Here is a 19,820-nt window from a genome sequence, read left to right as displayed (position 1 = left end):
TGTACCCCTCCGCGCGTTCTGAATGCAATTACAACGTTGCCGTCTTTATAACTCCATTTTTATTACCCTACCAAACAAATCGCAAATCACTGCCGTCTCTCTTCTCTTGTTCTCCGTCTCCACCTCCTCGGCTAATAGCACCCGCGGCCTCGCCCTCTCGGAGTCGGCACGGAAGGTATCGTAATCGTATCCCTTCCTCTCGTCCTCTCGGACTCTGCACGGAAGGTATCGTAATCGTATCCATTCCTCCTACTTCGAACGCCATCGACAGCGATATCCCAAGTTTGTAAGTTTTCTCTGCTCCATCCCTTTACGCTTTCTCTTTCGCCTCCAATCCTCTCTGGATATCATGTTTTTCCTTCCTTTGTTTCCCCTTTTTCCGGGTCGTGATCTCTTCTTTGGTGGTCTATTAATAGTCTCGTCATGTTCTCCGGCCGCAGAAGTAGGGGGAAGGGGGATTCCGTACTTTCTTGCGGTGGCGGTAGCGGTGGCCGTGACATAAGGTCTTGTTTCTTTTCTTTTTCCCTTTTTTCTCTCTAAGTTCTATTTTGATGAAATAAAACTCATAATTTTTTATATTTTTTGGTGAATTTTGAAGCCGCGAGGGTTTTTTTAATGTCGTAATGTTGCACAAGAAAATTAATTAATGTTGTAATGAACCAGCTAGATGAGGAGGATCGACGCCACTGTATATAAGAGGAAAGATATTTTAGTGTTGATTGTCCAACTTTAGTCTTGTTGAAAAGATGACGAATTAGAAGGGGAAAAAGGAGATAGCAAGACTTAAATTGTGAAAGAGGAATACAACTAATATTAGGAAAGAACAAAATATGAATATATCTAAATGAAACAAGCAACAAATTTCAAAATAAACAAAAAAAAGAAGAACAAAGGCAAGAATTTGTTGAAAAAATGAAACTCCTAGCTACCATTCTGATAAAACGCATGACAGGGTTAATTTTCTTAGCTTCACTATCTGTCCCTAAGACGGCCTTGTGCGAGAGTACATATTCATATTGGTGCTGTCCGCCATGCTGTAATTTCATCCGCTTGTCAAATTGCTAAAGTGATTTCTTTTTTCCCTCTTTGGTGAAAAAGTTAGAAATCAAAAAATAAAACTGATCTAACAATCTGGCAGAGTTAATCATTACTGATAGTTATTATAACTCATAATTGGCATTGAAAGAGGTTATGTATCTCTCTTATAGAGTACTTGCCATTTCATTCATGATATTTGTTGGGTCTCATTTTATGATGGTATTTTGTTAGTTTTTGGTCTTTGTTTTTTGTAATAGTTAATTTAAAGTTGCCATTCTTTATATATTGTTTTTTCTTCAAAATTCTAGCATTACATGTCTCTTTTATGATTTCATATTTCTTTTTTCTAACTCCTGTTTATAATGTTTCTTTTGAGAGCAGACATCTTTTTGATGACAAGGCTCAGTAGTTAAACTAAATCATTATAGTGGTCTGGAGGTAATAAAACTTTGATAACAAGCATGTGGCACCTGCTACAGAAACATCAAATGCATGACATGAGATCAGAACAAGGCCTTAATCACCTTCATCCTAATGACTGCATATTTTTAGGTAGCTCTGTGAACTCCACAAATCAGGGCATACCTCCAGTCCTTCCAGCTTCAGGGAATTCTGCAGATCTTCATCTTCAATTTACAGATCCTTATAGAATAAACTGCATCACAGATCCTTATAGAAGAAACTGCATCCATGGAAATCACTATAATGGAATGCAATATTGCCAACCTGTCTCAAGCAATTATGTAGGCGAGGTTGCTCCAGCAAACTTCTATAATCCTTGCATGCCTTCATCTTCAAGTAGACTTCTGTCTATACCTATAAATAAGAGGTCTGTTGATCATGTGCTATCCTTCACTAATCAAGGGGCTTTTGGAACTGTCATGAATGATGGTAGAGATAACTACATTGATAGTCTTAACGAGCCTGGCAAAAGAAAGAATGCAGAAGTTGTTGCAGAAAACTTTGACTATTATAATCCAGTAGAGAACTCAAATTTTTCCTCTGCTTATCTCTCCCTGAATTCTGAACTGCCACAATGGCAGGACCCATATAATTATGGTGGATCAAGTGTCACAGCTTTTACTGCACCTGGATACCAAGCTAATGGAATTTTAACAACCACAGAAGATTCTCATGGACTTGTAAAGGACAGATCTAGTGTCATCAGCCTTCAGCCTGTGCCTCCATTTTCATGTCATTATAACTATTTTCTTCAAGGGAATCAAATGGATCAGTCCTTTCAACCTTCAAGTAATGCTTTGGTGGAGCAGTATGGAAATTATGCTGGTGATCGGAGAGCTTCCACAACTTATATGGATGGTAAGAAATTAAGAATAGATATTTAAGGAAAGATTTTTACATGCTAGATTTAGTGAAAGCTTTTTCTGCTCAACTAAATTAAGGAAGCTAATGATGAGCTTCCAGATAGGAAGTTGCTAATCTTTTTATCTGAAAAAGAGGAAATGCTATGATCCAGTTTGTGTCAAAGATTATTTTATAAAATTGAGCTTTGTTGGTTCCTCATCAAATAGTTTCTCTAGTTACAGCTGCAACTTCATAGAGCCCATACAAAGAAGGAAAAGAAGAAAAAGAGATCCTCTCAATTTACTAGTTTTCCTATCTACAGTTTCATCTATGCTTTTATTATTGTAAAAGATGGACTTTTGATTGAAAGATCTTTTGCTTTTTTTCGGCAACTTGCCTAAATGCAGGGCATCTAGAAGTTGCAGATTCAAGTGGACGTGAATACCAGGGCAATTCATCCAACAGATATGCTGCATTTAATATGCATAATCCATCCTTTCCTAATGCTTATCAAAATTATTCACCTATGCAAATCATGCAAGTCCAAAGTTATAGTCATCACACTCAATTGCCAGCACCATCTTACTGGTATCCATTCGACAACTTGCATGCAGACAATGTGTATGCTCTGAGGGATGATCAAGTATCATGTTCAAGATTTATAGGGCCCATGCCATGCATATCCGAACTGATATATGTTCCTCCAATCTTTGGGACAGTTCCTGAAATTAGCTATGATCTTAGAAATCCACTGTTCGAGGTAAATTATTTCCTTTTCATCTCTCTCTCTCTCTCTTTCTCTCTCTCTCTCTCTTTGTGCATGTGTGTGTGTGTGTCATGTTAAAAATAGCATGAATGAATTTCTGACCTACATATTTTGGGACCTTTCCTTAGTAGACATAAAACTTAGAAAAGCGAGGGGCTAAAAAATGATCCTGTAATTATTTTGCAAATGTTGCCTATATAGTGGATGTTGTTCTCTAAATAAATTAGTGATTTTAAGCATGCTCAAAATTTTGATAAAAACATTGGATTTTAATTTTATCAATCTGAATGGTCCTTTTTCTGGGCGATTTGTGCCCTGCGTTCTTTTCAAAACATATTATATTGGAGTTTTACCAAGTTTTGCTGAAAATATAGGATCTTCCTAACTTACATGACAATGTTATCTACTTATAATTTTGTTTACTTAAAAATTTGCAATTTTCTCATTATTCTATGTCACACCTCGTGGGGACTGCTTGTGTATAACTTCCCTTCTTCTGCCATAGTAGCTAAAATAAATAGTCGCTACCTTGTTCTGTTCCTGTTGAAATGGGATGGGAAGGAGTGTTTTGCCAGATGTTTGGCGTAAGTCGCTAGAAGATATTACACATTAGCAAATAGTCCTGTTTCTGGAAAAAATGGAAATAGATGCCCATCAAGTATGGATAAGGGAAAATTGACGATTTTTGTATCAGGCCTACTTCAATTCACAAAGGACAGTATTACGATCAAGCAAGTTAGACAGTGAACCATGTCGTTTGTTCCTTTCCCTATCAATATTTTTGTAATTGTCAAAGAGAACGAGTTACTTGGCTCCAGCATTGTTTTGAGGGACCCTGGGGGAGAGAGAGGGGGGAGGGGGGTAGTTGCCAGTGATAAAGTCAGACATTTATACCTAGAAAGAAGCATAAACTTAAAGTAGCGCATGAGTTGTATTTTTCTAAATTATCAGTTGTGAGGTTTCAGGTGCAGGTTCGAATTGACTCCAACATCAAATTCCTAGATTATATGTCCATACTTGAATCACAGATGAATTAGTGTCTGAGCAAATGTTAATAAGTAGATGCAATAGATGTCTTTTTGTTATATAATTTGTGTGGTGTCTATATTTCTGGGACCTACTATCTTTTGCTCTTCTGTGTGTGCATGTACATTCAATTTATTTGGTATTGAATAGCTGACATTGAAGCTTTGAACAATGAATTTCATTTTTGTAAGTTGAGGACTTATCTGTCAGCATTTGCTTTTCTTTTTCATGCATGGTAGCATAATTTATGTTTTTTTCCCGTAATATCTTTAGCCTTTTTAATCTGCATAATATGGAAGTTGATAACTTCTCTGCATGCAGGATGCTTCTAAGCTCATGGAGATTGCACAATTCTATAGTTTCGAGGATTCCGTTGACCAATATAGTGATATGCGAATGGATATAGATGACATGTCATATGAGGTAAGGTTATATCAGGCAATATAGGGACTTTACGGCTCTTTTATTTAATCATTTAGTATTTTTGGGTAAAACCATCCAAGATCGGATGGGGCTTTTTGTTGTCTATTGATCTTTCATGTTATATTATTCAAAACCCATGTACTTTCAGGGTGCATGCTCTTGTTCTGTTAAGATCTATAACAGATTCCTTACAATTATCCACATAATTGACAGTTCCTGGAGGGAAAATATTAAAATTAACCCTTCTGGCCTCTGGATTTTTGGGATTCTAGCATTTTTAAGACATCCGAAAATTTTAGCTATTAGTAGTCCTAAAAATCTGTAATCTAAGGTCATCTACTTTGACCACCTCAGGAACTTCTGGACTTGGAAGAAAAGATTGGAGATGTCAAAACTGGTTTGTCAGAAGAGTTCATCTTGATGAATTTAAGGACAAGTATGTATGTCCAGCAATCAACATCCTCGTCACTGGGTTCATTGTCCCAATCAGCATCTGAGAATGGAACTTGCATTGTTTGCCAGGTATTGTTTCCTAATGACCTCCAGTTAGGTGATGTAAATGTCCATTTTTCTCATTAAAAAGGACCTTTTGGTTTTCAGGTAGAGTACGAGGAGAATGAGAGGATAGGAACTCTGGATTGCGGTCACAGTTATCATGCAGACTGCATAAAACAATGGCTGTTTGTTAAAAACATTTGCCCAATCTGCAAAGCACCGGCTTTGGTGGCCGTTAAAAAGAATGTATGAGCTCGTGGAGGAACCATTGGAACTATTTGTCCAAGAATGATTTTTCCCCCTCATTTTTGAGGTTACATTTTTTAAGAAAATTCAATGTATCTCTGTGAATAGAGATGTTGGATTGATCTGCCCCTTGCACTCAATGACCCTTCATAAATGTTCGGGCGAACATGCTCTTTGCAACCGTATGTAAACAAAGTGGCATGCGTGTTTGATTCTAATTGCACACCATAAAATCAGTTTTTTTATGGTTAACAATATTTCTTTTGAGCCTTATGTTTCATTGTACTGTTCATCCTCGTGATCTAATTCTAGAATCTATCTTAAAAGAGGATGATAAAAAATGTTTGCTTCACATCTTTCTGATAGGTATTCAGTTTTATTGGCATGCATGGGACCAGCAGCCCCCACACGGCCAATTGTGGGTGACCACCCGGGTGCTGGTTTGCAAGCGGTTCTCCTGGGGCTGGACGATAGCCAGGATCTCCACAGTGTACTGTTCTGGACCCTCTGGTCCTTGACAAGGGTTCTGGTGGTCAAGCATTCAAGCCTTCTATTCCTCCCCCTCCTCTTCTTTCCAAACTCTCACCCAGATTTCTTCAGTTATGGAAGTTCTAAGCAACATGATTGCAGTACCTCATTATATCCTTGATGGTGGTGGTTCCTTTTATATATTTTGTAAGGATAAATGGTACTCATTGATGCTTTCAATGTTTAATTCGAATGAGTATTTTCTGAGATGCCTAATGTCTTTCGTTGTTTTATGGTTGCAGTATATGTACTTGTTCATGGTTTCCGTTTGTTGGTTGGATTTGGCGTTTGATCTTTAGGACGATTCATGTATTTTGTAGGTATCTTTCCATTCTCTGTTTTTTTTTTCCTCCTCCCCCCCCCCCCCCCCCCCCCCCCCCCCATTTTGATCCCAGTCCGAATGCTGCATGGACTTTTCTCTGTTTGGACTGATGATCAGACCATGAATCAATCTTGCTTAAAACGATACAATCTGTGCCGAGGTGGATGGATTCTTTTGTTCTTGTCTGGTTCTGTTTGTTTTTAAGATTTGTCTTTTAACACTTGCGGCGAGAAAGGGCGCACGATCTCAAACGAAAAGTGAGAAGCCTATTTCGAGCTAGTGATGCCTCTTTCTCTCATTCAGTCGAAAATATTCCGCATCTCGTGAGGCATGAACGTGAACTTTTCCCTTGCATGGTGCGCGCATGGAAAACACAACGGTCACGGCATGCAAGGGTGGGACGCTTTAGGGCATGGAGACCAACGGTCAGACTCGAAGCCTTACAATGTTGACGTGTTTGTAGACAGTATAAACAGGGAGCTTCATGTGGCATGGTTATTTCCACCTTCCGACACAGCTCAATTCTTAAGTCAGTTACAATTATTGTCTTAGATTAATTCATTCATCTCTATCCTTACTAGCCAACAATGGGATTTCTTCAGAAAGTACTGCAGTGGATTTCCTAGGCTTGCGGGGCCGAAGCCCGGGTCCGGTGCTATATGCGCATCGATGGCCTTTTGAGGTGGGCTTATAACTTATAACTAGGTCATGTACGTGCTGCTTTACCAGTGAAAAAGAAAAAAATATTCAATGACAAGTACATGATTGCAAACAAAAATCTCGCATTCCCGGTGTTGGTGGAAAAATGGACCACCCCACAAATGTAATTATAGCACCCAAATCCATCAGCAAGCTCGAGCTCATCCCAAGTGATGGAGCTCTTCCGCTCCCGAGCTCATCCTAAGTGATCGGGCTCTTCCGCTCTCGAGCTCATCCAAGTGATGGAGCTCTTCCGCTCTCGAGCTCGTCCAAGTGATCGAGCTCATAGGCCGAGCACAGCAGGCCGAGCACAGCGGGCCGAGCACAGCAGGCCGAGCACAGAAGGCCGAGCACAGAGAGCCGAGGCCAGAAGGCCGAGACCAGAGAGCGCCGACCAGGAAGGCGCTCGACTAGAAGGCGCCGACCAGAGTGCGCGCCAAGAGGTGCCCAACCAAAATAAGCTGCTCGGTTAGAAAGTGCCGACCAAAGACAGCGCCGAGGCGCTCTGCTAGAAGGTGCTCGCCTAAAGGGCGCCGACCAGGAGTACTCAAAGCAGCCCCGCCACAGGGCGCCCTATTGGGCGGTCAGCTCGGCTCGGCACCCTTGCCGAGCCGATGCCTTAACCAAATGTTCAACCTCCGCCTAAAGTCCAAGGGACTTGACAACTCCTACGGCTTGCGACCTGCCACTATCTCCAAGCCATCAAGGCATCAGATCTCCTCAGGCGTTCGGCACGACCTGCCATTAATGCATGAGACTCCCTCAAGTCTCCGATGCACTCAGGCATTTAATGAACACGGCCCAAGACGATCTCCGGATCACTGAACCATCAGAACGTATGGCTCTCCCTGACCGCCGGTTCATTCGGTAATAAATGCACTTACCATCCACGGACCCCAGGCCCACCACAGCCGGCGGTTCAACCACTCCAACAGGTCCGATCGACCGTGACAACTCCCTGATTCCGGTCTGATCCGGTCCCGTTCCCCATTACGCCATTAATGGGCCAAATCGTGCCCAATTATTACAAAACAGGACAAACCTCCTGTCACCTCCCAGGTAACAAAAATCCTCCTATAAAAGGAAACCTGAAGGAAAAAGGGAGAGAGGACCAAAAACCAGAAAAAAAATCCGGAGCTGGAGAGAACCCTCCTAGACCGGGGGAAAAAAGAAGAAAACAGCACAGACACAATTGAACACGAGATTCTCTTTGTCTTCTCCACATACTCTCTCCCCTGCTCTTCTCCACATACTTGCCCCCTCTGACTTAGGCATCGGAGGGCCGGCGCCGGGGAGCCCGGCCACCGGTTTTCTTTGCAGGACTTGCACACCCCCCGCAGCGGAGGACGCAGCCAACCGGCGCACCGCCGTCCGCCCCCTGCAGCAGCGGAGCTCCTCCTTCCCCGGCTTCACGGCGGCCCCCGGGTCCAATTTCCAGCAACAGTTGGCGCTAGAGGAAGGGCCCGAGTTCGCTGCCATGAAGCTAAGAAGCAAAGGGGCTTCCAACGCCTCTCGACGTCTTCCACCCAGTCCTGAGCATTCCGTCCGGAACTCACCACCTCTGGCCGAGTCAACCCCTCAGGTTCGGCCGGAGCAGTTTGATGCCCTGGTGCAACAAGTGCAAGCCTTGGCTACCGCTGTCCAAAGCTTGCAACCCAGGGGCATCCCAACGGCACCGCCTCCTCCAACTCTAGCTCAACCGGAGCCTCCTACAAGCGGACTTCTCCTTCGAGGTCAGGACTCCCAAGTCCAGGCCTCCCTCTGGAGAGAGCACCCAGCCAGAGGCTATGGAGGCTGGCCACAGCCTTCAGAAGCTGAGTCGGTTCCAGGGCAACCTGCGCTCGAACGAACCGCTGCAGCGATCCTCCAGAATGATGAACTCGACAAGAAGGTCGAGAAGCTGGAGCGCCAAATCCAGGCACTCCATGGCAGGAAATCGGGGCGTGATGACGACTTTGAGTTTACTACGAAGTCGCCCTTCTCCCCGGAGATTGAAGATGAACCGGTTCCGCTACGGTTCAAGATGCCCCAAGTGGAGCCCTACAACGGCAAGGCTGATCCCCTTGACCACCTGGAGAGTTACCGGGTCTTAATGGCCCTACAAGGAGCCTCGGAGGCCATGATGTGCAAAGCCTTTCCAGCAACGCTCCGAGGACCGGCCCGGCTTTGGTTCACCGGGCTGAAGCCGAGTACTGTCTCTTCCTTTGAGCAGCTCGGCAGACAATTTGCTGGCAACTTTGCCGCCAGCCAGCCCCAGCGGCGGACATCCGACTCCCTCCTTGATATCAAACAAGAGGAGGGAGAGTCCTTCAAGGAGTACTTGGATCGGTTTACTGCCGCAACATGGGAAGTCCGGGAGCTGGACCAGTCAATCGCCATGTCGGCACTAAAGACTGGAGCCCGGTCTTACAGGTTCCTCTTCTCTATCGAGAAGTACTCCCCTGCGGACCTCACCGAAATGTTGGCCCGAGCTCGCAAGTACGCCAAGGCTGAGGAAGCCATGGCCTCTCGGCGGGAGGAAGCCGAACGACCTGCCAAGATGCAGAAGAAGCACCAGGAGCACTCCCAACCAAGTAGCAGATTCCCCTGGCATGAGAAAGAGCCTCCTTGGCCCAAGAGCCTAGCTCGCCCGGGGTCTCCCCTCCAAAAATTTCAGACGTACACTCCTCTCACATCCACCCGAGCAGAAATCCTCATGGAGATTGAGGGTCGGGGCTACCTCCGACCTCCATTGAGAATGCGTCCGACAGAGTCGCGGAAGCACTTGAAAAAGTACTGCCGCTTCCACCGAGATCGCGGCCATGATACGGAGGATTGCTACGAGCTTCGTGATGAGATCGAGGCACTTGTCCGCCGAGGTCGGTTGAGTTATTTTGTCCGTGATCATGCCTACAGGAGAGAGCCCGAGGAACAAAATCCAGTGCCGCATAAGGAGCAGAATGACAACTGACCTCTCACGGGCATCATCAATACCATCAGAGGGCGGGCAACTAGAGGCACCAGAAGCTCCGAGCTCGGAAAAAAGAGCTTCCTCAAAGCATCCGTGCTCTGTAAAAGTCGCATCTCCTTTTCTGATGAAGACCAAAAGGGTGTTGAGCCCTCTTTATGACGACGCTGTAGCTATTTCCCTCATCATTGCAAGGTTTTAAAAAAGGATTTTATTACATCATGAAAGCTCGGCTGATACCTTATTTTGTATGCCTTCCAAAGGATGAGCGCTCCTCTGGCTAGATTCATAGGAGATTCTACCCCAAGAAAGTACTATGAAGCTAAATCCTTTCATGGTCCAGAAGGCTGCCGAGCTCAGAAGGCCGCCGAGCTCATAAGGCCGAGCTCCGAAGGCCGCCGAGCTCAGAAGGCCGAGCTCCAAAGGCCGCCGAGCTCAGAAGACTGCCAAGCTCCGAAGCCCGAGCTCAGAAGCCCGAATGCAGAACACCTCCCCCAGAAAATCGAGCCAAAGAAAGCTAGTGCCAAGCTAAGTCCTAAGGGACTTCGAAGCTCGGAAGCCATCAAAATATCTCCAAAAGGTACAGGACGCCACTTTGGCTTCAAATAATTTCAATATTTTATCTATTTTCAGGTCGGAGAATCCAAAAAACGACCAATGTCGCCCCGAATAGGGCGCACGATCGCCAACGGACGAAGTCCGTCTCCTGTATGCGTCTCCAATGATGCTCTAGCTAAGCTCGGGACGCCGATTCGACGCCACTCGACGCCACTCGACGCCACTCGACGCCATTCGACGCCATTCGACGCCATTCGACGACACTTCGACGACATTCGACGACATTCAACGCCATTCGACGCCTTTCCACGCCATTCGACGCCTCCTACGACAACACGCCCTGATCTGAGTGGGGGCACCCTGCTGAGTTGACCACAAGCCAAAGAAGGCCGCTGAGTCGACCTAAAGCACTATAACTCTAACTGCATGAAAGGTACATCCTGCTTGGCACGCACATCTCCATATATATTTGGCTATATTGCAGGATGATCGACGACTGGACTACTTCCTTCGTCCGAGCCAAAAGACAGCTCAGTACTACAACGCCAGGGTCAAAGTCAAATCTTTCAGACCAGGGGACCTTGTCCTAAGAAGAGCTGAAACCTCCCGACCAACTGAGCGAGGGAAGCTGGCCCCGAATTGGGAGGGACCATACCGAGTCACGCGCATTCGCCGACCCGGAGCTTATCAATTGGAGTCTCTAAATGGGACTCCCATTCCGCGGAGCTGGAGCTCTGAAAATCTCCGCGTGTACCACCAGTAGAACCCTAAGGGGTCCCTCATTATTCAACCATTAAATTCCATTCTATGAATTTCACTCTATGAATTTCATTTCACGATAAACTGATGGTTTGCGGACTTATTCCGAGCTCACCAATTTTCTTGATTATCCCATGGTATCAGGTTTATTCTTCTTCCCTAACCACGGTTGGGATGCCCTGATACCTCGGGATGATAGTACCTGCGTGGACTCCCTGAAGATGTCCATGAGTTTATGGTGCGCTCTCCATCAGCGAGCTCGGCTCGTTCTCCTACCCTGGCCACGGTCAGGATGCCCCGAGACGTCGGGACGCCCCGGTTACCGGGAAGCTCGAGGCGTCGAGACATGAGTAGCGGTCCTCTCTGACCGGACGAGCTCGGCTCGTGCTCCATCGATTATTGAGTAGCGGTCCTCTCTGACCGGACGAGCTCGGCTCGTGCTCCATCAATTATTGAGTAGCGGTCCTCTCTGACCGGACGAGCTCGGCTCGTGCTCCATTTATTGAGTAGCGGTCCTCTCTGACCGGACGAGCTCGGCTCGTGCTCCATCGATTATTGAGTAGCGGTCCTCTCTGACCGGACGAGCTCGGCTCGTGCTCCATCGATTATTGAGTAGCGGTCCTCTCTGACCGGACGAGCTCGGCTCGTGCTCCATTTATTGAGTAGCGGTCCTCTCTGACCGGACGAGCTCGGCTCGTGCTCCATCGATTATTGAGTAGCGGTCCTCTGACCGGATGAGCTCGGCTCGTGCTCCATCGATTATTGAGTAGCGGTCCTCTCTGACCGGACGAGCTCGGCTCGTGCTCCATTTATTGAGTAGCGGTCCTCTCTGACCGGACGAGCTCGGCTCGTGCTCCATCGATTATTGAGTAGCGGTCCTCTCTGACCGAACGAGCTCGGCTCGTGCTCCATCGATTATTGAGTAGCGGTCCTCTCTGACCGGACGAGCTCGGCTCGTGCTCCATCGATTATTGAGTAGCGGTCCTCTCTGACCGGACGAGCTCGGCTCGTGCTCCATTTATTGAGTAGCGGTCCTCTCTGACCGGACGAGCTTGGCTCGTGCTCCATTATTGAGTAGCGGTCCTCTCTGACCGGACGAGCTAGGCTCGTGCTCCATCGATTGTTGAATAGCGGTCCTCTGACCGGACGAGCTCGGCTCGTGCTCCTACCCCGACCTCGGCCGGGATGCCTCGAGACGTCGAGACGCCCCGGTTCATCGGGATGCCCCGATACGTTGGGATGTTGTCTTTATTGGCCAAACGAGCTCGGCTCGTTCTTTACCAGCTTCAACCAACGAGCTCGGCTCGTTCCTTCATCGATGGATTTCTCTGTCGACGCCCTCCAAAAACGGAGTCCGAGCAGAGAAGCGTCTTCAGTCGCCTCGGCGCAAGGACGCATACGGTACAAGGTACCCATTTATTTAATGTTTTTACATTACCCATTATTGGATTTCTCTGTCGACGCCCTCCAAAAACGGAGTCCGAGCAGAGAAGCGTCTTCAGTCGCCTCGGCGCGAGGACGCATACGGTACAAGGTACCCATTTATTTAATGTTTTTACATTACCTATTATTGGATTTCTCTGCCGACGTCCTCGAAGAACGGTGTCCGAGCAGAGAAGCGTCTTCAGTCGCCTCGGCGCCAGGACGCACACGGTACAAGGTACCTATTTATTTAATGTCTTCACATTACCTATTATTGGATTTCTCTGCCGACGTCCTCGAAGAACGGAGTCCGAGCAGAGAAGCGTCTTCAGTCGCCTCGGCGCAAGGACGCATACGGTACAAGGTACCCATTTATTTAATGTTTTTACATTACCCATTTTTGGATTTCTCTGCCGATGTCCCCAAAGAACGGACTCCGAGCAGAAAAAGCGTCTTCAGTCGCCTCGGCGCAAGGACGCACACGGTACAAGGTACCCATTCATTTAATGTCTTTACATTATTTTATTCTTGGACTCTTCTCTGCCGACGTCCCCAAAGAACGGACTCCGAGCAGAAAAAGCGTCTTCAGTCGCCTTGGTGTAAGAACGCTCACAGCTCGGACTACTTCCTTCGCCCGAGCCAAAAAGCAGCTCGGACTCGGAAGTCGGGGGGTAGTGTTGGTGGAAAAATGGACCACCCCACAAATGTAATTATAGCACCCAAATCCATCAGCAAGCTCGAGCTCATCCCAAGTGATGGAGCTCTTCCGCTCCCGAGCTCATCCTAAGTGATCGGGCTCTTCCGCTCTCGAGCTCATCCAAGTGATGGAGCTCTTCCGCTCTCGAGCTCGTCCAAGTGATCGAGCTCATAGGCCGAGCACAGCAGGCCGAGCACAGCAGGCCGAGCACAGCGGGCCGAGCACAGCAGGCCGAGCACAGAAGGCCGAGCACAGAGAGCCGAGGCCAGAAGGCCGAGACCAGAGAGCGCCGACCAGGAAGGCGCTTGACTAGAAGGCGCCGACCAGAGTGCGCGCCAAGAGGTGCCCAACCAAAATAAGCTGCTCGGTTAGAAAGTGCCGACCAAAGACAGCGCCGAGGCGCTCTGCTAGAAGGTGCTCGCCTAAAGGGCGCCGACCAGGAGTACTCAAAGCAGCCCCGCCACAGGGCGCCCTATTGGGCGGTCAGCTCGGCTCGGCACCCTTGCCGAGCCGATGCCTTAACCAAATGTTCAACCTCCGCCTAAAGTCCAAGGGACTTGACAACTCCTACGGCTTGCGACCTGCCACTATCTCCAAGCCATCAAGGCATCAGATCTCCTCAGGCGTTCGGCACGACCTGCCATTAATGCATGAGACTCCCTCAAGTCTCCGATGCACTCAGGCATTTAATGAACACGGCCCAAGACGATCTCCGGATCACTGAACCATCAGAACGTATGGCTCTCCCTGACCGCCGGTTCATTCGGTAATAAATGCACTTACCATCCACGGACCCCAGGCCCACCACAGCCGGCGGTTCAACCACTCCAACAGGTCCGATCGACCGTGACAACTCCCTGATTCCGGTCTGATCCGGTCCCGTTCCCCATTACGCCATTAATGGGCCAAATCGTGCCCAATTATTACAAAACAGGACAAACCTCCTGTCACCTCTCAGGTAACAAAAATCCTCCTATAAAAGGAAACCTGGAGGGAAAAGGGAGAGAGGACCAAAAACCAGAGAAAAAACCCGGAGCTGGAGAGAACCCTCCTAGACCGGGGGAAAAAGGAAGAAAACAGCACAGACACAATTGAACACGAGATTCTCTTTGTCTTCTCCACATACTCTCTCCCCTGCTCTTCTCCACATACTTGCCCCCTCTGACTTAGGCATCGGAGGGCCGGCGCCGGGGAGCCCGGCCACCGGTTTTCTTTGCAGGACTTGCACACCCCCCCGCAGCGGAGGACGTAGCCAGCCGGCGCACCGCCGTCCGCCCCCTGCAGCAGCGGAGCTCCTCCTTCCCCGGCTTCACGGCGGCCCCCGGGTCCAATTTCCAGCAACACCCGGTGTGCTCGAGAACTTAATATTTTTCGACTTTTTTAGATGTATTCGTATCCACACTGTATGAGGATAGGGTTCTTTTTTGAAGTCTCAGGTAAACAGCACCAAAGATCTGGCGCTGCAATGATTTTACTCCAAGTCTCAAAATTCTAGATCAAATTAAAAAAAAATGATGAAAAGGAACCTGATTTCGATAATGTTGATAGCCCCTCTCCCTTTGAAAGTTTCTTTTAGAAAGTCGACATTTCACACACGACCTCATCAATTCACATCCATATGTTAGAAAGTCGGTCACAATCTCATTGAACTTCAATTCCTCTCTCCATAATTTTTATGATAAATCATAAATGGTACCATGGATTATATATATTGTTTGATAATTTCAGGAATTAATCTGGAACAATCATCCTAGAGATAAAAAAACAAAAGAACCAACCTATCAAAAAAATGATATTTTTGTTTGGTACATTGTATTTCATTAAAAGAAAGAAAATATAGCAGAGCACTGTAGTAACTGAATTAAAGCAATAGATTAAAACTCAAAAAAGAAAAAAAAAAAGAAAAGAAAGGTTTCTGTCAATTGGAAGAAGATCACAACTGCCCTTTTTCCCAAATTTAAACTTCTAAACTAAATAGCTATAAAACCTAAGTGATGTTCAAACTCCTCGAGGATGTCCTAGAAAATGTCAACTTTCTCCAGAGGAAAGCACTTTGAAAAGCACCATGCCAAAAACTTCTTCATATGGACATTCCAAGGTAGCTTGTCATAATCCCAAAGTAGCTGAAGTCATAAAGAACAATTGCCATACTTCAGGGAGCTAAGTTGAGCAACAACCAACTTTCTTCACAGCTGACACATCATCCTTGGTGCCTACGTTGATGGTCTGACCCTTCGGCAAAGCTGCAGGATCTTCACCAATATCAAGAGCCTTCCTGCTGACCACACGATAGATCTGAGTGAGAACTTCAGTGAAGGCATTTTCTACATTCATCGATTCAAGAGCAGATGTCTCCATGAAGAAGGTATTCTCCCTCTCAGCAAAGGCCTTAGCATCCTCTATGGAGACAGCTCTTAGGTGGCGCAAGTCAGCCTTGTTTCCTACGAGCATGATCACAATGTTGGTATCTGTGTGATCTCTGAGCTCCTTCAGCCACCTTTCCACATTCTCAAACGTGACATGACGAGAGACATCATAGACAAGAAGTGCACCAACAGCTCCCCTATAGTATGCACTCGTGATTGCGCGATATCTTCATGAACAAACAGGAGAAGCAGAGCAAGTCAATTCACATACATGTTGAAAGCTAATTTAATATCTTCTTAGCATTTCAAACAATATAGCTAGCTAGAAAAAGCCCAACTAGCATCCAACTAAGTTAAAAGAGGATAACAATCAAAACAACTTGTCAACTTTTATAATCCAGACAAATTGAATAAGCTGGAGCACATTTTGTAAGAGGCACATCACTGAAAAATCAAATACTACAGAGAATTCATATGAGGTGTAAAAAAATAAAAATAAATGGTGTGATTAACCAAGATCTGATAAAGCTGCTGATACTTTGAGGACAACATCTGGACGACATTTATGTTCGGTCATAGAAAAGAATCAACTAGTGCCTCTTGGTGGCAAAGAAGCCTGAACTACCTCCTCCATTACATGTCTTGATCATCCAGGCTTGCAATATGATAGCTACATTCAGAATAATAGCGAACCGCTGTAATGATTATTAGATTATGAACTATTCTATATCTAATCAAATAATGTCCATACCAATCAATGAAAGGTGGAGTGGGCTTCTTCCTAGTAGTTAACATATAAGACTTAAAGCAAGCATAAGTTCAATGAAGAAAATCAGAGAGCAAACTCTTTTTTCTCATTGTGGCCAATTTTTCATAATAATTTTCCACATCATTCCCTTGTCCATATAGTGGTTGCCTTCCATAAAGAGGAAAAGGTTAACTTGAGGATTTACAAATCAATAATACACAAGGCATTAACAGTTCACATATAATAGGAACTAGTTTTAGTGCATATCTGACACACACATGAGAACAACCAGATGGCAGTCAGATACATGCACCCACACGTTTCTGTCATAATCTTAAAGATGTATAGAATAACTGGAAAGTGGAAGCACAAGGCTCCTTGTTTATAGCTGAGACATTGCCTGTAAACACAATGTAATTTACTATAAACAGGTTGCTAAATTATGTTTTTTTTTTTTTTTACATGTACTGAGTATCTGAAAATTTTTCAGTATCATGCAACTTTAGAATCAAAAGGTGGATCTATGATACAATATATGATCTTGGCGAATATGATGCATGCAGATCTAACTATAGACTATAAAGCTATCTCCCACAGACGGGCTCTACTTGCTTTGAGTGTTAACTGAATTTATATATAAAGGGAATGACTCCACCTTCAATCAAAGTTGCAAAGTTCAAAAATTGATGAGTATGGACGCAAGTAGTTTCAATAAACCTCAAATATGACAGAAACTTGTTCCGGTCCCCACTGCTTGGAACATAATTTAAGGTCATGAACTTTCAGATTAAAAAGATGTCTATTATCTGGTAACACAATTAGATTTATACCAAAACTATTGCTCCAGACTGAGTAAAAATTCTTTCTCTCTCTCTCTCTCTCTCTCTCTCTCTCTCTCTCTCTCGTTTGAATAGTAAGAAGCACCTTACTGAAGCATTTCTTTTTTTAAGTTTAGGTTTCCATCAGCTAACCTTTTTGCTAGCTTCCATAGAGTAGGCTTTGACGCCGATTTTTCATATGCTTCATTCCATCCAGAAAAGGAACTTTTCTTTACATTTCTCCTATATATGAAACATACATAAAAAACAAGCTTATCCTTTATCCATCTATTCTGGATTCATTTTAGAAGCTGTTTCGCCAAAATCTTGCAGGGGTAACGGTCACGAGGCTAGTGCAACAGATCCAAATACATAAGATCATTAATATTAAGGGCACCATTAAGCACCCTAAATCTGAGATGAAACTGCAGAAGAGTGATGCTAAGAGGTTCCCAAGTGCATTCACCTAACGATGAAAATAGAGGAGATAATTAATGAAGCATGCTTTTATATACATTCCCACACAACATAAATGAACTAACTGTTTTAACAATTACCAATATCAATGTATATAAAATTGATTTTATAATGATACCAACCATAGTTTTTCCCCCTACTTGTTTGTGTCCTATATTACTCCTCCTGTCAAATCAGCTCAACCCACAAGCATTTGTATTGGATTCTCACATCTGCACAATGCAAAACTGATTCTACCATATATAAATCAGAACTTCAGATAAAATTGATGCTGGAGTCAGTTTCAAGCTAAGGATTGTAGAAGTAAGATTTAACTAGGGGGTCAAATGGGTTAGGAGCTCCGTTATAATTTAGTTCAACAGAGACTTTAATTTGGTTTAAATAGAGCCTATATTGAAAGAAGAAGGTGGCTTTGGCAATATCTAGTAAGACCCTGAACTGAAATCCTAATATTGCAAGAGACAAAAATAAGAAATCTAGACTACTTTATGGGTACTCAAGCTACCATTGTGGCATTGCATTACAAAGGGATCGGGCATCATGAAATCCATCAAATAATCGCTCCAAGATATCTTGATCTCATTCATAGAGAAACACATCGAATACTTTCTTTCTTTTCTATTTTGTTTGCTTGTTTTTTTCCCCCCAGATTAACCAACCAAGTGATGCCGAAACAGGGGAAGACAACAAACGCCGCCAACGTTCTCAAATTTAATGTCTCAAAAAGAGGAAAAAATTAAAGCAAACTTATCACAATCAACGGCATAACTAAAATAGCGCAGAAAGAAACAGGAATAAGCCGACAAGATCTCAGCAACCGAACCCCTAAGAAAGATTTCACAAAAACGAAAAAAGAAAAGAAAAAAAAATCAAATGCTTAAGCATTCGATCCGAGAAGCAAGGCCCATCCGATCTGAATCTTTAGCATCAAGAAATAATTAAGCACGAAAGAAATCTAAACGAAACATTATGAGATAAACATCGAGAGATAGGGAGAGAGAGAGAGAGAGAGGGAGGAAGGGAATGGAGCCGGACCTTTCTTGGCCGGCGGTGTCCCAAATCTGGGCCTTGACGACCTTGTCGTCGACGTGGATGCTGCGGGTGGCGAACTCGACGCCGATGGTGGATTTGGACTCGAGGCTGAACTCATTTCTGGTGAACCGCGAGAGCAAATTCGACTTGCCCACCCCTGAGTCCCCGATCAGCACCACCTTGAACAGATAATCGTAGTCGTCCTCCGCTCTGTACGACATCTCTCCTTCTCCTCCTCTTCTCCTGCCTTCCTCCTCTCGGCGACCAGATCCAAGCTCTCTCTCTCTGTTCAGAGATCTCAGAGAAGACCGTATTGGTCTCCGTTGCGTCTTAGAGCGTAGAAGGCTTCCCTACTTGGATGGCTCTCGACAATGATGAGAAGAGATCGAGAATGGTGGAAAGGTAGGAACACCGGGCATTATAAATACTCCTCCTCTTTAATTTTAATTTTTTAAGAGAGAAAGGGTGGACGATTCCAAAGCTCGAGGAAGCGGAGAAGCAGGGGAAAAAGAGAGAGAGAGCGAGGGGGGTTGGGGGGCGTGCAAATTCCGAGTTGGCGGTAGAAGGGGTCTCCCCCATCCTACATGCGCGCAAGGTATTCGAAAGGAGGTTTAAACCATAGAATTATTTTGGATGACTTGGTTTTAAAACATTTTGGATAAATGGAAAATGGAAAGGAGAAGGGGGTTTCCCCAGCATCCGAGTGGGCCCAAGATTCTGCCCGCGATGTACTTGTGATCAGTCGCCACGTCAGTCGGCCATGGAATTGGTCTGATAAAAGATTTTTTTTATTTTTTTTGTCTCGTGTTTGAATTAGTCAGGAGACACGTGCCAGCTTACGTGACGAGATAGCCATGGACGCGATGCCCGTGTCACTTTTTAGGTATATTTATATATTTAACGCGGCCTCTTCCGGACCGGCCCAATCGTTAGCCAATAGGAAACCTGAAAGATAAAACAGAAAGGAAAAAAAACCTTCCTTAGTAAGTTTGCCTTAGACCGGCCCACTACAGAAAATATCTTAAAGATGAAATTGAAAGAAAAAAAAAAAATTTTTTAGTGAATTCGTCTTAGACCCCTAAATATATTGGACTGCTCCTGATCAGAAATATCACGAATCATGCTTGGAGAGAGGGAATATAGTTAGA

At 45.1% G+C, this 19,820-nt stretch overlaps 2 protein-coding genes across 5 annotated transcripts; one reads left to right on the top strand and one right to left on the bottom strand.

The window, feature by feature from the left end:
- Positions 1-20: 20 nt before the first annotated feature.
- On the top strand, positions 21-6,036 carry LOC103697413 (putative E3 ubiquitin-protein ligase ZFP1). Of its 4 annotated transcripts, XM_088709234.2 has the most exons (8): positions 21-286; positions 417-503; positions 1,591-2,358; positions 2,751-3,103; positions 4,457-4,558; positions 4,913-5,080; positions 5,159-5,299; positions 5,666-6,036. In XM_088709234.2, the coding sequence occupies exons 3-8, from the start codon at positions 1,749-1,751 to the stop codon at positions 5,723-5,725; spliced, it is 1,434 nt and encodes a 477-aa protein (XP_088565360.2). In that variant the 5' UTR covers positions 21-286; positions 417-503; positions 1,591-1,748; the 3' UTR covers positions 5,726-6,036. The 4 variants fall into 4 exon arrangements, with proteins under 4 accessions (XP_088565360.2, XP_089782677.1, XP_008777789.4 ...); XM_008779567.6 differs by lacking the exons at positions 21-286; positions 5,666-6,036 and adding an exon at positions 1,420-1,476 and having other exon boundaries at positions 441-503; positions 5,159-5,556; XM_089926551.1 differs by lacking the exons at positions 417-503; positions 5,666-6,036 and having other exon boundaries at positions 77-286; positions 5,159-5,556.
- An 8,950-nt stretch (positions 6,037-14,986) lies between these two features.
- LOC103697713 (ras-related protein RABA1f-like) lies at positions 14,987-19,323 on the bottom strand. The gene is made up of 2 exons (XM_008779663.6): positions 18,676-19,323; positions 14,987-15,824 (listed from the first exon to the last, which is right to left on the bottom strand). The coding sequence occupies exons 1-2, from the start codon at positions 18,891-18,893 to the stop codon at positions 15,392-15,394; spliced, it is 651 nt and encodes a 216-aa protein (XP_008777885.3). The 5' UTR covers positions 18,894-19,323; the 3' UTR covers positions 14,987-15,391.
- Between the last annotated feature and the right edge of the window lie 497 nt (positions 19,324-19,820).

The sequence above is a fragment of the Phoenix dactylifera genome, chromosome 12 (assembly GCF_051530095.1).
Source record: "Phoenix dactylifera cultivar Ajwa chromosome 12, Ajwa_hap1_PhDact_Kaust_v1.1, whole genome shotgun sequence".
Taxonomy (NCBI): domain Eukaryota; kingdom Viridiplantae; phylum Streptophyta; class Magnoliopsida; order Arecales; family Arecaceae; genus Phoenix; species Phoenix dactylifera.
The sequence above is the reverse complement of the archived record's forward strand: the minus strand, read 5'-3'. Positions and strand labels throughout refer to the sequence as shown.